General features: G+C 45.0%; 1 protein-coding gene across 4 annotated transcripts in view; it reads right to left on the reverse strand.

Moving 5' to 3' along the window:
- The window catches only part of MOV10L1 (Mov10 like RNA helicase 1), a 97,346-nt gene that overhangs the window by 18,886 nt on the left and 62,616 nt on the right, over positions 1-15,844 (reverse strand). For all 4 annotated transcript variants that reach the window (XR_014709111.1, XM_084610389.1, XM_084610388.1 and 1 more), the window contains one exon: positions 14,447-14,611. Coding sequence is in view for 3 of the 4 variants with exons in the window: in XM_084610389.1 (XP_084466515.1) it covers positions 14,447-14,611 (165 nt within the window). In the remaining variant the exon portion in view is untranslated. The remainder of the gene's footprint in view (positions 1-14,446; positions 14,612-15,844) is intronic.

Below are 15,844 nucleotides of genomic sequence, written 5' to 3' on the forward strand. Positions count from 1 at the left end.
GTGGACCCTGCTGCCATGCACTAACAGTTTGCTAGTGCAGGGGTTCTCAACCCTCTTTCGTTGAGCCCCCCTCAACATGCTATAAACACTCTAGGGCCCAGGGAGGCTTGGAGCTTCAGCCGCAGGGGGGTGGTGGTGTGGTGCGTGTGTTTTTCTGGGATTCTGGCCTGTGGGGCACAGGGTCCAGCTGCTGGACAGTGCACTTGGGCATAGGCATAGTTTGACTTCTATTTTAGGGAGCAGGGCCAGATGGGGCTCAGGCCAGCTCCACACGGCAGGGTCCAGGAAGGGAGCACCACACTCCACTTCCGATTCACCTCAGCAAGCCACCCAGCCTGTCAGTGTTGGGGGAGGGGGGGGAAGAGGGGAACAGGGAGGGGGGAAGCAACTAAAAATCATAACTCAAAGGGTATGCTCAGCTCAAAAAGTCTGAAAAGCACTCGCGGTGCAGGGAGACAGGTAGCTAGGGGCTGTGTGCAGGCAGGGGGATAGCAAGGGGCTGTGTGCTGGGAGGGCTCCCCAGGTCCACCCCGTGGTTGTTGCTCCCAAAGGGCTCTGCTGGCCCTGGAGCCAGGTACTCCCATCCAGGCTGCTCTTACTGGCTGCGTGGGTAGTCAAAGGGGGATGGGAGCTGAGGAGCAGCTGTAGACCCGGACACCAGGAGGAGGAGGAGCACCATGGCTGCCCGCTCCATGGCATTAGTCAGAGGAGCAGCCATCCTGTTCTGCTCAGCTCTGGCTTCCCATTTTTGACCTGGGCAGGGGGGTGAGGCCTCGGGAGGGGGCATGGGGGGGAGAAAGAAGAGGTAGAGGGAGCGTTTGGAGCTTCCCCTGGGACTGCCCCACTCTGGTTAAGGCACTACAGTTTGGGGGTGGGTGGGGGAGAGACTCTCCAACTCTGCCCATAGGCTCGGGGCTTGTGCCCCACAGGGTGCCGGCGGCTCAGGGCTCACAGATCCTCTGAAACCAACTTGTGGCCCCCAAGGGGGCCATGGACACCTGGTTGAGAACCACGTCCCTAGTGCACTTTAATCTACTCCCAGGAGTAGATCAAAGTGCACTAGCGGAAAAAATGTTTACTTACCTGTTCTGTAACTGTTGTTCTTTGAGATGCAGTTGTACACATGTATTCCACTCAATTATATGCGCAACCAGGATGCTGGAGCCAGAGAGTTTTCTGCAGCAGAACCCATTGAGGCAGTGCTCATAACCTACACATCCTCAGACCCTCTCCCCCAAGACTATGTAAGAATAGCACCACTCAGACCACCCTCAGATCCTTTGCATCTGAACCTGGAGATACAGGACTCCGATGCAGAGTGGACAGAGGTTAGGTCGTGGAAGACGTGTGCAACCACATCTTGAAAACAGTTATAATAAAGGTAAGTAACAGTTTTGTCTTCGAGTGGTTGCACATGTGTACTCCACTCAGGTGAGTGACAAGCAGTACCATTAGGAGGCAGGAATCAGAGTTTATTTAAATAGCAACTATAACACCACTTTTCCAAAGTTTGTATCAGATCTTGCAACTGTAGTGATGGTGTAATGATGAATGAAGGTATGCACAGAGGACCAAATAGCTGCCCTACAAACATCCAGTATGGGTATGCCCTTTAGAAAAGCTAGAGATAGCCTGAGATCTCATTAATGGGCTGACAGTCTCTGTGAAGGAGGGGTATTCACTATCTCATAAGCTGTCATGATACAGGAAGTAATCTGGAAACTGCTTGCTGTCTTACTCTGTCAGCACACAAAACAAAGAGCTGAGGAGACAGCCTAAAAGGCTCAGTCCTCTTCAGACAGAAGGCTAATACTGGCTTTACATATAAAGTATGCAGATGAGCCTCATCCCTATTTGAGAGCGGCTTTTAAGAAAAAACACAGGTAAATATATTAAAAATTTTGGATGTGCTCTCAAAGCTACTTGGATCTTTGATAAACAGCATATATAGAGGTCCTGCTACGAGACCCTGATGCTCACCCACTCTTCTGGCTGACATAATAGGAATGAGGCAGGATTCTTCTGATATCAAAAGACAAAAGAACAGGTGGCCATAGGCTCAAATGGAGGCCCATTAAAGAAGCTATAGTCTGGGGGCCCAAATGGAAAATCCTGCCTAAATCTGAAATTTGTAGCATCCATCTGCAGAAATGGTTAACACATTTTTATGAAGGGATTAATTCCCTGGAGTTATTTGCTTGTGTGTGTGTTGTATTATGTAGGGGTAATTGAGAATTATGGGTGCTTTTGTAAATCATCTCAAATTGCCTTCACACATTTCCTGAAAAAGTCCAAGTAATGACTCTTCTTTAATGCGTGTATAATTATACATTTATTTCATCCCATAGTGATTTCATTATAGCAAATGAACTTTAAATATGTTCTCTGCTTGTTGTTTTGTCTATATGTGTAATTTATGATTCGCTTACATAATGTAATGTGATTATTTCATCTGCTATTCCAACAGTAACATCTATTGTGTACTGTCCAGTGCTGCCAGCATCAGCTACTGAATGGGATACAGTTTTCACTGTAATGAAGAATGTCAACAAGATGTCTAGGACACTTGGCCAAGATGATGGTGTTTTGACATTTGATGAGGCTATATATTGTAAGGCTAAAGTGATTCAGTGGAGGTGCCCAGAGGAATTTCAGAAAAAACAATCTTGAGAATGGGTGGTTTCTACATAGCACAGACATTTCTGGCTATAACTGGAAAGAAGTACGAAGAGTGCTCTGGAAGACATCCTCATAGAATTTCAGTTGCATGGTAGCAACACAGCAAGCAGTCTACTTAAAGGCAGTTATACAACCGTGGAATGAAGGCCCACAAGCTTACAATGGAGGCTCTGTCCAGATTGCGGTGGCAGGCATTTTGTAAATGGATACAAGACAATGAGATTGACTGTGATGTAGACCTTACCAACAGCAAGCTCCAAGAATGTCAAATTCCGGTATCGAAAATGGTGCAACAAGTCTCACAGCAGACACTTGCCCAGCTCAGTGATGCCCTCAAGAATGTACTGGATGTAGTACACAGATTCTGCAATTTTGGAACAGCAACTTCCCAAACCTTTGCATTCTGAGATGATTACATCAAAATGGTTAACATCTCAATGTGTTTCATTAGAGCAGAAAGTGAAAACAACTGGCACATACATCTTGCAGTGCTTTTAGAGATACTACTACTTTTCACTTTTGACTGTACCAGCTATGCCCGCTGGGTATCTGTGTACATCAGTGATACGAAGTTTCTGCCAGATTAAGCCGCCCAAAGTTCATGATCAATCTGTGCAAGGAACTTATGCAGTGGCTCAGTCTACAAATAAATTCAGCAAAGTCTGGATAGACATGGCACTTGAACAAACAGTAAACTGTGATAATAAAGAAAAAAGGGGATATAGTGGGTTTCACTTTGAAACCAGGATCTTAGATGGTTCATCACTGCTCATGAGTGCTTAGCTATCACAACTTCCACAAAGATAACATGTGTTATATAGTAGACTCAGATGTGTCACAAGGAAAACACAAGGAGGCTGCACCACTTTGCATGCAATGTGATGAAGGAGATGTAAATAAGGGAGTTTGCACCATCACTGAATCCATGACAAACCCATTTGATTTGAATGTGAATTGAGAACATTCACCAACATTGCAAGTGGCATTGTTTGTACCCGCAAAGATTGCTACCAAGCTTGTTACTACAAATGATATAGGAATCAAAGCAATGAAACAGTATGTGGAAGGGATTAAATTCAAATACCACTGGTTTCTTTGAACCACTGCCTAAGCTCAACATCAAAACATTTGCATCTCTAAGCAAGAAGTTCAACCTGAAAGTTAGTAGTGATAAGACAGTTGTTTAGCTGTCTTGTAGTAACTACACAAACAAGAGATACATGAGCATTCTACAGTTCAATATGTTCTAGCACATTTGGATGGTACCCTGAACAAAACTGCAAAGAGTAAGCTATTGCCTGAATTAGAAAGAGTGAGAGTCCATATCAACTGCCAGCATTCAACATGCGCACAACTTGGATAGCAAATGGCAAGTCTGTTATTCAAATGGTCAGGCCAGAAGGTGCAACTAGCTTTGCAGAACTTGCTGACTTGGGTTTCAGAATAGTACACCACCCTCTACAGAGTTATGAGAGCTGCAAAAGAACATATATTGTCTTTACTTATATCATGTCAAAGATTCAATTGAAAGTTTCTGGGCATGCACAGAGGCATCATCACAAAGCAATGAAGTAAAAATCCATGGTCCCAATGGAGAAAATTCATTGAAAACCCCAAGAATAAAGCACATCTGGTAAAATTTTTCTCAGAATCATGATCACCCACACCATAGCAGCTGAACTTGGCCAACAACAATACAGAATGTTGCCAGTAGTACGCATGCTGACTGGGTGTGATTCAACCTGCTGCTTGGCAAGGGTTGGCAAACTAAAGCCATGGAAGCTTGTCAGAAGAATCCACCCAAATTTAAAAGCCTTGCCAATTTTGGCATTACGGTGGTTACTCCTGCACAGCTGGCATCAGCAGAGCTTCCGATAGCTCTTCTCTATAACCCAAAAGCTAACTCTGTGGGTGCAAATAAAATTGCAATATAAGCTTTTCTGTCACAAACAGGCCCAGAAGGCAGCCTTCCCCCCAGTTTACAATAATCTTCTGCAACATACCAAGCACATAAATTAGCCTTACTGGGAACCATACCAAGGAGGCTCAGCCTGACATCCCTTCCCCAACTAGAAATGGCTGGCATCACAACAATGATGGACACATTTCTCCAACAATTGACTAATGACAGACATCTGCCTCTGATGCAGTCCAGGAGCTCATTACGTGGGGGGGGGGGGGGAGAAGCCAAGTGTGAGCACAACTACTGTTACTCAAGACACAGTATGACAAGCATACAGACTTGACAGAATCCTGATGGTGAGGTTGCTGCCTTGGATTTGAGGGGGGTGGACCCCAGAATGTGATCAAACTCATTGCAACCATATTATGCGCGTTCACACACCATGAATTAATAAAATAGAACACCACATAATAAAGGGTTAATTTGAAAGCAGGCTTTTAGAGGCAAGGTCAGAACTAGCTCGCAGTTTCTGCTAATCATAATGGGAGGAGGGGAAAGAAAAGTCAACAACTGAGAAAAAGAAATTAAGTGGATGGAAAACCCTGAATTTGGGTGACTGATACAGAAGTATTATTATGATTAAGATTGTTAGGAATGTGTTGATAAGTAGTTTACTGAAAGTTAGGAAAAGTAATGATTTTAATAGGGGTCACTAAGATGTATAAAGAAAAGGAGTACTTGTGGCACCTTAGAGACTAAACAAATTTATTTGAGCATAAACTTTCGTGAGCTACAGCTCACTTCATCGGATGCATTCAGTGGAAAATGAAAATTCCACTGAATGCATCGATGAAGTGATCTGTAGCTCATGAAAGCTTATGCTCAAATAAATTTATTAGTCTCTAAGGTGCCACAAGTACTCCTTTTCTTTTTGCGAATACAGACTAACACGGCTGCTACTCTTTAAGATGTATAAGTTAGTTATAAAAGATGAGCTAAGACAGTGTATTCTGGAGCAGTCCTCTGAAGCCACCTTGAGAGATGTTTTTCCTGATGGCTTTTCTCCCTGGCAGGTAACAACTGGCCACTGCAAACATGCTGTTAATTACTCAATACTGTTCCAATCTAATAAACTCCAGTTTTAGATAGAGCACGCTTACTTACATTAATCTTTCATCATATGGAATTGCTCTGTTCCCACTGATTTATTCCTGACACTGCCTGGAGTGAAACAGTGAAGTTACCCCTGCTGTTGCAGGTGGACTGGACTTAGCACTCTAGGTGGAGTTGCCAGAGCCAACAATGGCTCTAGGGAGGACGAGTGGCCCAGCACGGGTCTCACTGCATTAGTCACTCCCCACTTAATCATAGAATATCAGGGTTGGAAGGGACCTCAGGAGGTCATCTAGTCCAACCCCCTGCTCAAAAGCAGGACCCATCCCCAATTAAATCATCCCAGCCAGGGCTTTGTCAAGCCTGACCTTAAAAACTTCTAAGGAAGGAGATTCCACCACCTCCCTAGGCAACGCATTCCAGTGTTTCACCACCCTCCTAGTGAAAAAGTTTTTCCTAATATCCAACCTAAACCTCCCCCACTGCAACTTGAGACCATTACTCCTTGTTCTGTCCTTGTCTGGGACTCACTTGTCCCTCTTTGGAACTGGAGAGCGCCCTCTCTTGGTGCGCTGTTTCTAATGCTTCTTCCTCGGCACCAGGGATGGAGAATGGTGCCGGTGGAGTCCTTTGCAGGGAAGCTGAAGAGCTCAGTGCTGATTTGGATCAGCTTGGCACCTAGGCCAGTCTGAGGGCTGCCTCCATACAAATATGTCTATATTTCTGAATATGTGGGCTGAAGCTCCTGAAGATCTGGCCCTTCTCCTTAATGTGAGTTTCCCTGAGGCACTTTAGACTGCTAGAATGCGGGTCACTCTCTGGCATGGGCTTGCGGCAGGAGGCACATGACTTGAAGCTCGGGGACTGGGGCATGACCAGGCCCTGGTATGAAAATCCGTCAACAACAGGGACCACTATTCACCCTATATACACTAACACTTACTAAGAACTATATAAACTAACTGCAAAAACTATACAATATATTATAAAGTCCAAGGGAAAGAAGTCTTGCAAGAGCAAGAGGGATCATTCCAAGTAACCGTCACAGGCAGTAAGGGTGCGGAGTTGGCGGCACCCCTTATACCGACGCATCTGCATGTGACTCCAGGGGCAACGAGAGCCAGTCCTACGGATACCCCAAGGGAAAAATCTTCAGCAACCGCGCACGTGGCACGCACACACCCCGAGCACGGAATGGATACGAGCAGGAACTCAAAGAAGAAAAAGTGCATCTAGTAGACTGCTCTCTACTATTAAGCAATATTTCCCGAACTGCCACTGAGCAGTCTCTCTGTTTGATCTAACTACTCAACAGTCACACCATGAGGTACAGACTGTTTGGATCTGGGTGCAATGTAGGTCTAGGATGCTGGTACAGTAGGCCTGGAAGAATAGACAGAGATGACATGGAGTTTGAATCGAGAAACTGTGAAGATCAGAGATCCAGCACTGGCTTGACCAAGATAGCATTATGAGAATTATCCTGGCCTGGTCTTGTTTTACTTGGACAATAACCTGTGGGATAAGCAGAATGGGGGTAATGCATACATGAAGCTCAGTCCCCATGTTGAGAGAAAGGTTTGGGTTAGCAAACCTGTACTCTGGCTCACTCAGAATGGAACAGAACCGATGGCACTTCTTGTCTTTTGTTGTGAATAGGTCAAATGCTGAAATACCCCAGACCTGAAAGTTGGTTCGGAGCACACTATTCTTCAGGGACCACTTGTGATTTTGGGAAAGTCTCCTGCTGAGGTGATTGGCCAACTAATTCTGGGAACTTGGTAAGTGTGTGGAAATGGGAGCAACCCCTTCTTTGATGCAAAAGTCCCATAGATTTATCACCTCTAGACAAAGCTGATCAGATCATGCTGTCCCAGTCTGTTTAGGTAGTACACTGTGGCTGTATATTTGGTCAGCTTCTAGATCAACAAGCTCTTTACACAGAAAAGCACAACAAGCCCTCTGAATCGTGCAGAATTTGCGGACACAGATAGAGCAGGAGGCAATTCTCCATATTAACTCTTAGGTTTGTAACCCTTCTAGATAAGCACCCTGTCCTATCAGGAGGGAAGCATCAGTAACAATTGAAGGGGGCAAGAAAAGGGTACGCCCTTGCATGTGTTCTTCTGACCCATCCACCACTCTGGAGGCTATAGGACTGCAGGACAAACCCGTACCAGTATTCTAAGGGATGTCTTTTCGGTTGATACACTGAGTTCAGCCACGCTCGAAGGATGCACAGGAGAAGCAAGGCATGTTGGGTCACACAAGTACATGTGGCAATATGGCCTAAAAGCCTTAGTCATCATTAGATTGTGACGGTGGGGTCTGACTTAAGAGATAAGTACAACTAGTGAATGGTCTGAGATTTCTCTAGAGAGAGAAAAGCCATCAAATTTGCAGAATGGAGTAGGGCCCCGTGACACTGGCAGATCAGGTGTCCTCTCATGCCAAGGTCCCTATGTTTCAATTGAACACTGACAAATACATAGCTGGAATCAGTCTGGCTCACTTATGTGTTAGCATTGGTAAAACAGGTATTAAGATTGGAAGCATGCATTTGGTATTCAGAGTTTATTGAATACTTGCAAGTAGCTGTGTGAATTAATCTCATTTAGAACATCTGTAGCCTATATTGTAAAGGTAATATTTGAGCAGTTGTATTGTGAGTTGGGAAATCACCAGACAGGAGAGACACATTAATTAGTGTGAAGAGCTGACCTTCAACAGAAGGTATTACGCCCTTCCCCAAAGGAAAAGTCCATCGATACCAGATTGTGGGACGTTGCAACTGGAATTTCCGTATGTACTGTCAATAAGAGGACAAAAGACTTTTGTTGTTCTTCTCTCCTCCCTGTGACAATGAGTCATGCAAGCGGATTCCTCCCATCAGCTGAGTTTGCAGCTCAGACCACATGGCAGGAGGGGCTCAAAATCCCAAGAGAAGGAACTAGGTATCTCTATGCTGTTTGGACTTGGGGGGAGCATTGGCAGCAAGGTGTATCTAGGCATAGCAAGAGATCCCCAGCTGCTTAGCCTGAGTTAGCCCTAAAGCTCAAACAGAGCTTGCTGATTACAGAAGCCTATATTGCCTTTTAAAATTGAAGAGTAATTCATGCATGTGACTGTTTGCTTGCTTTAACCTTGTAATTTCCTTTTAATATTTCATGAATCTTTATATACTTTATTATAGAATTGGCTGTAAGTGTTGTCTTTGGTGTTAGATCTAAGGTGAAACTGACCTGTGGTAAGTGAGTAGTGCTTTGGGACTGTGAGTAATCTGAATAGAGTGGTGATTCTTGGTGTAAGGGCTGGGTGGCGAGATAGGTCAGAGTACCCAAGGGAATTGTCTGTGATTCCATGTTAGGGTCAGTATAATACTTGAGATGTTTCCACTTGATATTGGTTGGTGAAATTTAAGTTGGAACTCTCAGCCTATTTGGGGTTTGTGCCCTGGTTCCTAACAGTCTGCCCTGAGGTTGGTACTCATGTTCTTCTACCACGGCAGGCAGTGTTACAGCCCCAATTAATTCAAATTTTCCATGTCAGGACTAATGTAGATGGTCTCCTGTTCAGCAAGAGTTCAGGTCTGATGTTCAGACCTGTCTTGTCCTAACCAATCATTCAGAAGGCATGAATTCTTTCTCAAGTAGGTCACCACTACTGCCATGCACTTGGGTATACATGCAGGGCCCACAGCAGGCTAAAAGGGAAGTATTGTGTATTGACAGTGTTGGCCCACTATTACAAGTCTTAAAAACATTCTGTGACTTGGCAGTACTGCCACATGTATGTAAGCAGCCTGAAGATAAGATCAAAGGCAGCAAACCAGTTATTGTGGTCAAGGGAAACAATGACTGACATTAGGGAACTATGTGAAATCTTACATGCCTAAAGAACTTGCTGAGATTTCAAGGTTCAGTATGTGTGTCAGACCTCCCCCTTTGCATGTGGAGAAAGTACTGAGAATAAAACCCCTTTCCCTGATGTTAAAGGGGAATTTCCTCTATGGCCCTTAGAGCTAACAGTCTGAATTTCTTGAAGGAGCACTGACTTGTGAGATGGGTCCCTGGAAAGCGATGGGATTGGTGAGAAAGCAAAGTGGACAGGAATTGGATAGAATAGCCTAGTGCATAGTGCTTAGGGCCCATTTGTCCATTGTTCTAGATTTCCAAGCATGAGGAAGTGGGATAATCTGTCCCCAAACAGTGTGGGGGAAATGGCAGAAAGATCACTGAGTATTGCTGTCCTTGAAAGAGAAGTCATATGGGATCCTTCCTAGTAACTGACTGAAGATGAGCTGGCTGTGTCGAGCTGGGAGTTGGTATGGTGGCTCTTTGTAATACTGATGTTAGTATAGACACCCACAGCAACATTACCAACAGCTTTTGGAGACTGGGGCACAGACCACTAATGAATGAAGAGTAGCAGGAGAGTCTTTAAATGAACATAAAGTTTCATCAGTTTTGTCTGAAAACAAAAATAGATGATCAAATGGGGAGGTCCTCTATAGCTTGCTGGATATCGGAAGCAATGCCCGAGTTCTGTAACCACGAGGCTCACCTCATTGTTATTGCAAAGGCTATTATTCTAGAAGAAGCTGCAGTCATTCCAGTATGTGCTTGCTATGACATCTTGGCGACCACGCAACCTTCTTCAGGAAAGCCTTAAATTCCTCCCTTGCATCTTCTGGTAGTTTGTCAGTAAATATGGACCTTGTATCCCAGTTTACAAAGTCATATTTAGCTAACACTACCTGCTGGTTCACTATATAGATTTGTAGAGGAGGTGGAATAAATTTGTCTCCCAAGTAAATCAAGCCTCTTGGGCTCTTTTTCTTTGAGAGCTGAGTTAAATCTCCCTTGACACGATCTTTCACTGGTGCACCCATAACTACTGGAGTTTGGGGCAGGATGGGGAATAAAAGCACTCAAAGACTGGTATCTTAACAAGGCATTGTTTGTACGCTTAGCTGTAGGAGCTAAGGAAGCCAATGTGGGCTGCAAGGTCTTTGCCAGCTCTAGAAGAGTCTCATTAATTGGATGGGCTACCCTTCCAGGGGCAGCCATTTGTAGAATATCGAAAAGCCTGTGACTTCTCTCGAACAAGCTCAGCTTATATGCCCAAAGCTACAATAATTCTTCTCAGCAACTCCTGAAAGTTGAATCAGAAAAGAAGAGTCCAGGGGTGTCATAAATATAAAGGGAAGGGTAAACCCCTCTGAAATCCCTCCTGGCCAGGGGAAAGCTCCTCTCACCTGTAAAGGGTTAAGAAGCTAAAGGTAACCTCGCTGGCACCTGACCAAAATGACCAATGAGGAGACAAGATACTTTCAAAAGCTGGGAGGAGGGAGAGAAACAAAGGGTCTGTGTGTCTGTCTATAGTCGGTCTTTGCCGGAGATAGACCAGGAATGGAGTCTTAGAACTTTTAGTAAGTAATCTAGCTAGGTATGTGTTAGATTATGATTTCTTTAAATGGCTGAGAAAAGGATTGTGCTGAATAGAATAACTATTTCTGTCTGTGTGTCTTTTTTGTAACTTAAGATTTTGCCTAGAGGGGTTCTCTATGTTTTTTAATCTAATTACCCTGTAAGATATATACCATCCTGATTTTACAGGGGGGATTTCTTTATTTCTATTTACTTCTATTTTTATTAAAAGTCTTCTTGTAAGAAACTGAATGCTTTTTCATTGTTCTCAGATCCAAGGGTTTGGGTCTGTGGTCACCTATGCAAATTGGTGAGGCTTTTTATCCAACATTTCCCAGGAAAGGGGGGGTGCAAGTGTTGGGAGGATTGTTCATTGTTCTTAAGATCCAAGGGTCTGGGTCTGTAGTCACCTAGGCAAATTGGTGAGGCTTTTTACCAAACCTTGTCCAGGAAGTGGGGTGCAAGGTTTTGGGAAGTATTTTGGGGGGAAAGACGTGTCCAAACAGCTCTTCCCCAGTAACCAGTATTAGTTTGGTGGTGGTAGCGGCCAGTCCAAGGACAACGGGTGGAATATTTTGTACCTTGGGGAAGTTTTGACCTAAGCTGGTAAAGATAAGCTTAGGAGGTTTTTCATGCAGGTCCCCACATCTGTACCCTAGAGTTCAGAGTGGGGGAGGAACCTTGACAAGGGGTCATTGAGTCAATGGGCAAGGAGGAAGACAGGTTAACAAGAAATGACAGATCCTCCTGTGATGGGAAACAAACAGGAAACAGTTCCTCTCGTAATATTGGCTGCTCAGGGGAAACTGTCTCTGCATGTTTCCAACCTAGATAGCTCTGGAAGCTGTTCTGCCAGATGCTCGGCAACCTTCCCCTAGATGGAGCCACTGATAAAGATCTGGGGGGGATCACAAAGCACCCCAAGAGGGCAAAAAAGGCTACTGAGGGTCAGCCAGTAATTACTAGGCCCTGAGGATCTCTCTCTGATGAATGATTGGTCCCACTCCCAGAACCATTGAGGCCCTTCAGAGGCTGCCTAGACAACTTGCTAGACTCACTGCACCAAGGACGGGATGGTAAATTACCAGAATATTCTAAGACAGACTCCAAAGAGCCGCCTGAGTAGTCAGTGGTCATTGGAGGTTCAAAGACTGATGGGGCCACTAGGCAACCTGACTTATCTGTAGCCCATTATAAAGAGACCAACATCGGTACCTAAGTAAGGTAGTCTACACTGCAGTGGCACCCTGAAACGGCAAAGGTATGGCATCATGAATCTGTGCCGAGAAAGACCTTGTAGTTGGTGCCACAATATCAACTGTAAATCAGTACTCAACTCTGACTATCATTCTTGTATCAGGGCTAAAGAATGTACTGGTGCTGACATGCTGTGTACCGCTGCCAAAGAGAGTACAAAGATGCTGAGTCCCCGCCATATTTATTAGCTTGTACAGATACTAGTACTGCTAACAGTCTCTGCACAGAAGCTGAGACAACAAAAGCAACTGCAGTGCAATAGATTCCTGCTTCACAGGAGAGTCTGGAATGGAGATGCATAACAAATCCTTTGCTGCCTCATAAGCTTGCAAAGTTGTCAGTACTGAAACAGCATCCAGAGACTTAATGGCTGTCCTGCTGATGGTACCGGAGTTGACGGCATGGTACAGATATCCATGATATCAGGGAGACATGGGTCAATGGCCCAGCTCCACCATGAGTACCTAAAGAGTTCCAGTGATGTTCTGAGTCCTTTTTGAATAGGATATTTCTTCAACTTCAAGGGATTCTTATCTGTCATGTCCCCTCTTTTCGGTAGGCCCCGGAGCAGAAGGCTGACCCTTCTTTCTCCGTGGAGAATATTCTCCAAGTCCAGAGGTCTGTCAAGACAACCACAGCAGCAGTCTGCACAAGGGTGGCAGGGTGTTTACTCAAGGGCCTTGGGACTGAGGCTGTCCTCATCACATGCTCCACGAGGTGCTGAACAGGCACGTCTCTGCAAATATGCGTTCTTTTCTTGAGCAAACGGCAGATATTGCACCCCTCCTAATGTGTCCCTTGCCAAGGCACAAAAGGGAGTGTGTATGGTGATCACTATTTGGAATCACTGGGTGAGCACACGATTGGAATGTGCAACCACTCGAAGAACTTCTTTTAGTGAGCAGCAGTTTCTACATGCACACAGTGCATAGCAGGCTACTGCGGGGTAGATTTACATCCCAGCTTGCCACGACTAAGTGTTCATTGAGACAAGCCCTGAAAGGTGGTGTGACGGGGTAAGGCCAGATGGCTATAGAAAAGTAGTGGGAGATAGATATATTGGCCCCAGACTAAATAAATCCCTGGTACCAGGGTAAGTAAATGCCAGCTCCTCTAGGTCAATTACGACACCTGGGGCCAATTAAGATCTTTCCAGAAGGCAGGGAGGATAGCTAGGTTGATTGGGAAACCTAAAGCCAATTAGGGGCTGGGTGAAACTAGTTAAAAGCTTCCAGTTAGTCAGTTGGGCGCATGTCAGGAGCTGTAGGAGGAAGCTGCACTGTTGGAGGAATTGAGCAAAGAGCAGTACAAACCATTTCAGGCACAAGGAAGAAGGCCCTGAGGTAACGGTGAAGTAGATATTGAGGAAGCGGGGGCTGCTGTGGGGAAGTGGCCCAGGGAATTCTACATGTCCTATTTCCAAAAAGTCAGCTACCATAGCTGCTACTATTAGGGTCCCTGGGCTGGGACCCAGAGTAGAGGGTGAGCCTGGGCTCCCTCCCCGATTAATCACTGAGACTGGGAGATAACAGAGACTGTGTGAGGGAGGGTTGCTTCTCCTCACCTCCCTTGCTGGCTTATGATGAAAATAGCTCAGCAGGCTGTGACCCTTGCCTCTAGAGAGAGAAGAGCTACGTGGAGGGTCACAGTGAGCCTCTGAGGCTAGCAAAATCCGCCAGGAAACGCAGGACCCACGGAGACAAGGACAGAGCTTTGTCACAGTGGATAATGGGAAAGGGAAGGGATTTTAAGTCAACGTTAAGCATTTTGTTTTTTGTCTAACATTTACATTATTCCACTGTCTAAACACATAGTTGAGGGGGAAAACCATCTTTGAAGGGGTAGACATGTTAACTCTTTAATAAATAAGGTACAAGAAAACTCACAATACACACTTGAAATCTTGAAGTCTTCCAACAAAACCACAGAAGACCAAACTTGGTCCTCCTTTCTTTATACATCAGAAAGCAACAATAGAAGTGAAACTCCCTCCCTCCGCCCATCCACGTATTTTTTCTTCTTAGGGCAGCTCACTTAAAAAAAACAACCCTGCAGTTTAACTTACCAATAGAGGATTGTACGATCCATATGCACCAAAAGTATCCTCATTTCTCTGATATAGAGATTGTGACATTAGTCTTTCCAGCATGGATACATTTAATCCGTAAGCCATTGCAAGTCTAGATTTAATTACTGGTCCTAATTGCATTGGATCTCCAGCGAGCACTATCTGCAGAAGAAGTAAAAACCCTCTTCTGTATTAGAACTGACACAAAGTTAGATGAATACATTTTTTTTAAAAACTAAGGATTAAAAAAATCAACTGCTGTTACAATACTGTAGACATTCTTTCTCAAATGGCTAACACTATTCAGTGGGTGGAGGGAAGGTGCAAAGTAATGATTAACTTGATGGCTGACTTTATTGCACAAATCTACAAGAATTTTATTCTTTTAAAGATAAAATATGATACAATTATTTGCACCTGAAAAAAAACAAAAAAAAAAACCCCCAAAAACACAGTTACCCACCTTTTTCGTAACTGTTGTTCGAGATGAGTTGCTCATATCAATTCCATTCTAGGTGTGCATGTGCCCATGTGTGTGGTCATTAGTTTTGCCTTAGCAGTATCTGAAGGGCCAGCTGTGGCGCCCCCTTGAGTGCCATGCTCAGGCGTTCGTATATCAGGTGCCACCGGCCCTACGCTCTCTCTGTTCCTTCTTGCCGACAACTCCAACAGAGGGGCAGGGGTAATGGAATGGACATGAGCAACACATCTCGAATATTTACGAAAAAGGTGGGTAACTGTTTTTTCTTCAAGTGCTTGCTCATGTCGATTCAATTCTAGATGACTTACAAGCAGTTATCAAAGGAGATGGGCTCAGAGTTCGTGGTCTTGTAGCTTACAGCACTGCTCTGCCAAAGCCAGCATCATCTCAAGCTTGCTGGGTAAGGGCAAAATGAGACAAACGTTTGAACAGACGAGCAGGTAGCGGCCCTACACATCTCTTGGATTGCTACCTGTCTCAGGAAGGCCACTGACGATGCTTGTGTCCTAGTCGAGTGTGCCATCACGATTGCCAGCGGAGGCACTTTCACCAGATCACAGCAGTAGCGGATGTAGGTTGTGATCCAGGACGAAATTCTCTGAGCAGACACTGGGCGACCTTTCGTTCTGCCACTGCAACAGTGTTGACTTACAGAACGGCCTTGTTCTATCTATGTAGAAGGCCTGCACCCTCCAGACATCCAGGGTGTGTAGTCTACTCTCATCTGACACATGAGGTTTTGGAAAGAAGATAGGCAAGTACATCTCCTGGCCAGTATGAAACTGGGAAATAACTTTGGGCAGAAACCCTGAGTGCAGTCACAGCTGGATCTTATCCTTGTAGAAGACCATATAGGGAGGCTCAGAAGTAAGCACCCTGAACTCGGACACCCTGGGGGCTGACATTATCGTGAC

The sequence above is a fragment of the Lepidochelys olivacea genome (genome assembly GCF_965140295.1).
Source record: "Lepidochelys olivacea isolate rLepOli2 genome assembly, chromosome: 1".
Lineage (NCBI taxonomy): Eukaryota > Metazoa > Chordata > Testudines > Cheloniidae > Lepidochelys > Lepidochelys olivacea.